The sequence below is a fragment of the Raphanus sativus genome, unplaced genomic scaffold (assembly GCF_000801105.2).
Source record: "Raphanus sativus cultivar WK10039 unplaced genomic scaffold, ASM80110v3 Scaffold5603, whole genome shotgun sequence".
Classification (NCBI taxonomy): domain Eukaryota; kingdom Viridiplantae; phylum Streptophyta; class Magnoliopsida; order Brassicales; family Brassicaceae; genus Raphanus; species Raphanus sativus.
The window spans coordinates 1-3,263 of record NW_026620902.1 but is presented as its reverse complement, the minus strand read 5'-3'; the positions used below and the strand labels follow the sequence as shown (position 1 = coordinate 3,263).

General features: G+C 33.6%; 1 protein-coding gene across 1 annotated transcript; it reads left to right on the top strand.

The window, feature by feature from the left end:
* The first annotated feature begins 1,598 nt into the window (after positions 1 to 1,598).
* LOC130507761 (indole glucosinolate O-methyltransferase 4-like) lies at positions 1,599 to 3,108 on the top strand. The gene is made up of 3 exons (XM_057002413.1): positions 1,599 to 2,143; positions 2,232 to 2,604; positions 2,695 to 3,108. Exons 1-3 carry the CDS (start codon positions 1,707 to 1,709, stop codon positions 3,001 to 3,003), a joined length of 1,119 nt encoding a protein of 372 aa, XP_056858393.1. The 5' UTR covers positions 1,599 to 1,706; the 3' UTR covers positions 3,004 to 3,108.
* Positions 3,109 to 3,263: the final 155 nt, after the last annotated feature.

The window sequence follows — 3,263 nt, the reverse complement described above, 5'->3', positions numbered from 1 at the left end:
TTAACTTTGAAATAATTATATATTTATTAGAATACTAAATCTTACTTCTAAAACCTCATCTCCCAAAATCTAAATTTTGAGTCTAGATTAATTATAATGGTTTATCTACCTCTTTAAAATTAAGGATAAATATGGTTAATACAAATATGAAAATGGTATTAGAAATGCAGTAGTTTAACCAATTTCTCATAATTTCTAAGGGACTAGGAGATATGATGGTTCCCATATAATATATGCAGGCCCGGCTCAAACCTTTTAAAGGCCCGGTGCTAAAAGAAAAAAAATCAGTAATTATCAATTTTATAAATTTGGACCCTTTTAAAACATTTAGTTTTTGAAATTAGGACCCTAAAATCCCCTGAATTTTTTGAAAAAAATTGTTGGACCCAGTGCTCTTGCTCCATCAGCACTACCCTAGAGCCGGGCCTGAATATATGCTGACTGAGTCCGTTATTAGTGAAGTGTGGCAGTACAAAATTTGTGACCTTCCTAGAAGGACAGGCAATTCATGATGGAGTTATACATCTTGGACACTTAACAATTACTTGTGATATTACACTCGCTTCTTCTGTCCATATCATTCTCCCCTTTCCTTAGTCACAGTCGTCCTGATAAGTTGGAGTTATGCATCTTTGAATATTATAATATAACTTTTCTCGATAGTGTATTACAGTATTATTATGTTAGATAAATTGAAAAACAAAATACAAAACTAAACAAATAGTTTCCTTACTTTTTTCTTTTGTAAAATACTTATAAGCCCTTGGTTGATCTTTTGTAAATTAGAGTGGCTTGACTTTAGACCATCTCTGATAGTACTCCACTATTTTTTTAAATTTTGTTTTAAAATATAGTATTTCTATTATAGAATGAGATTTCTTCCAATAGTTTAATTTAAAATATAATTATTATATTATAGAATGAAATATAGACAAATATTATCTTTTATTCTATTTTTAGAATAAAAATAATACTTATAAGCACTTGGTTGATCTCTTCTAAATTATAGTGGTTTGACTTTAGACAATCTCTAATAGTATTCTACTATTTTTTATATTTTGGTTTAAAATATAGTAATTCTAATATAGAGCGAAAATCCTTCCAGTGATTTACTTTAAAATATAATCATTATATTATAGAATCAAACATAAACAAATATAATTTTTATTTTATTTTTAGAGTAAAAATAATATTCATTTATATTCTATTTTATTATGGAATAATTATATTATAGAATAAATCATTAGAACAAATCTAACTCAATAATATAATTATTCTATAATAAAACAGAGTATAAAGGAAACTATTACATCATTGGAGATTTTTTTAGTAAATACTACAATTTTAGAAACAAAACTAACAAAAAACAACGTCTAACCGTCTTAAGCAAAACAGAGGAAGAAAAAACAATATCTAACCATTTCAGCCGCCAAAACTGGCTCTTACTTTTCCACAAAGAGACTAAAGACTTTTCAGCCAGCCAAATGGATCTGCAAGCCGACAAATAATTAAATGAAGTTATTCAAAATAAAATAAATAAAAAGGCTGAGCCTAAGCTATATATAAGGAGAAACGAAGATCCATCAAAAGCATCATCTTACTCAACACTAAATAGAAGAACACAAACACATTCTCTCTCTCTTTGTTTCCTCTTCTGATCACTACGGAACCTACAAGAAGAAGAACAAAAGAGAAAAAAGAAGAAAATGGGAATACTTATTGAAGAAACCTTAAGCTCCAACGCCAATAGCCAAATTGTTATTGATGATGATAATGAGTTGGGTTTGATGGCCGTGAGACTAGCCAATGCCGCCGCCTTTCCAATGGTTCTCAAAGCTGCCCTTGAGCTCGGTGTCTTTGACACTCTCTATGCCGCCTCAGTATTCCTCTCACCTTCCGAAATAGCAAGTAGGCTACCAACTCCTCCTCGTAACCCCGAGGCGCCAGCTTTGTTGGACAGGATGCTACGTCTACTCGCTAGCTACTCCATGGTCAAGTGTGGTACGGTCCAAGCCGGAAAGAGCCAGAGGGTTTACAAAGCAGAGCCAATATGCAGGTTCTTCTTGAAAGATAACATTCAAGATATTGGATCCTTAGCTTCTCAAGTCATTGTCAATTTCGACAGTGTCTTTCTCAACACCTGGTAATTTTCTATTCAACGATTAATATTTTTTCAGTAAACAATAAAAATACGAAATGAATCTTACGTTGTTGATATGCTATATTCGCAGGGCACAACTGAAAGATGTGGTGCTAGAAGGAGGAGATGCATTTGGCCGTGCACATGGTGGCATGAAACTCTTCGACTATATGGGAACTGATGAGAGGTTCAGCAAGCTCTTTAACCAGACAGGATTCACCATCGCTGTGGTGAAGAAGGCTCTTGAAGTTTACCAAGGCTTCAAAGATGTGGATGTGTTGGTTGATGTAGGAGGAGGGGTTGGTAATACTCTTGGTGTTGTCACTTCTAAGTACCCCAATATTAAGGGTATCAACTTTGATCTGACTTGTGCCTTGGCACAAGCACCTTCTTACCCTGGGGTGGAACATGTCGCCGGAGATATGTTTGTAGAGGTTCCAAAGGGAGATGCCATGATCTTAAAAGTAAGTTAAACAACTCTCTTTGTTTACCACGTATTTATTTGTGTTTATGTATTACTTTGTACTTATTTTGAGATTTGATTTATCTTTCAGCGTATACTTCATGATTGGACTGACGAGGACTGCGTAAAGATTCTTAAAAACTGTTGGAAATCACTTCCTGAAAATGGTAAAGTGGTCGTCATAGAGCTAGTCACTCCTGATAATGCTGAGAGTGGAGACATCAATTCTAACATTGCATTTGATATGGATATGCTGATGTTCACACAATGTTCCGGTGGAAAAGAGAGGTCTCGAGCTGAGTTTGAAGCTTTAGCGGCGGAATCAGGCTTCAGCCATTGCAAATTCGTTTGCCAGGCTTATCATTGCTGGGTTATTGAGTTCTGTAAAGAAAATGTCTAAAATCTAAAACTATGCTTCTGTTTAATTGTTAATTCCATCTATGTTTCAATTATTTTCTTGATGTACGACAGCCTTAAGCGATAAAAAGTGTTTTCTTTTAAGATTGTCTCTACTCTCTAAGATCTAGTTTTAATTAATCGAATTAATATTTGAATTCAGAGTGAAAGTCATATTATTTGTATTTACTAAACTCATCCGATCCAATAGCTTATCCAGTTTGATTTCATATAACCATACTAAGATAAGGATAATGCTGGTTG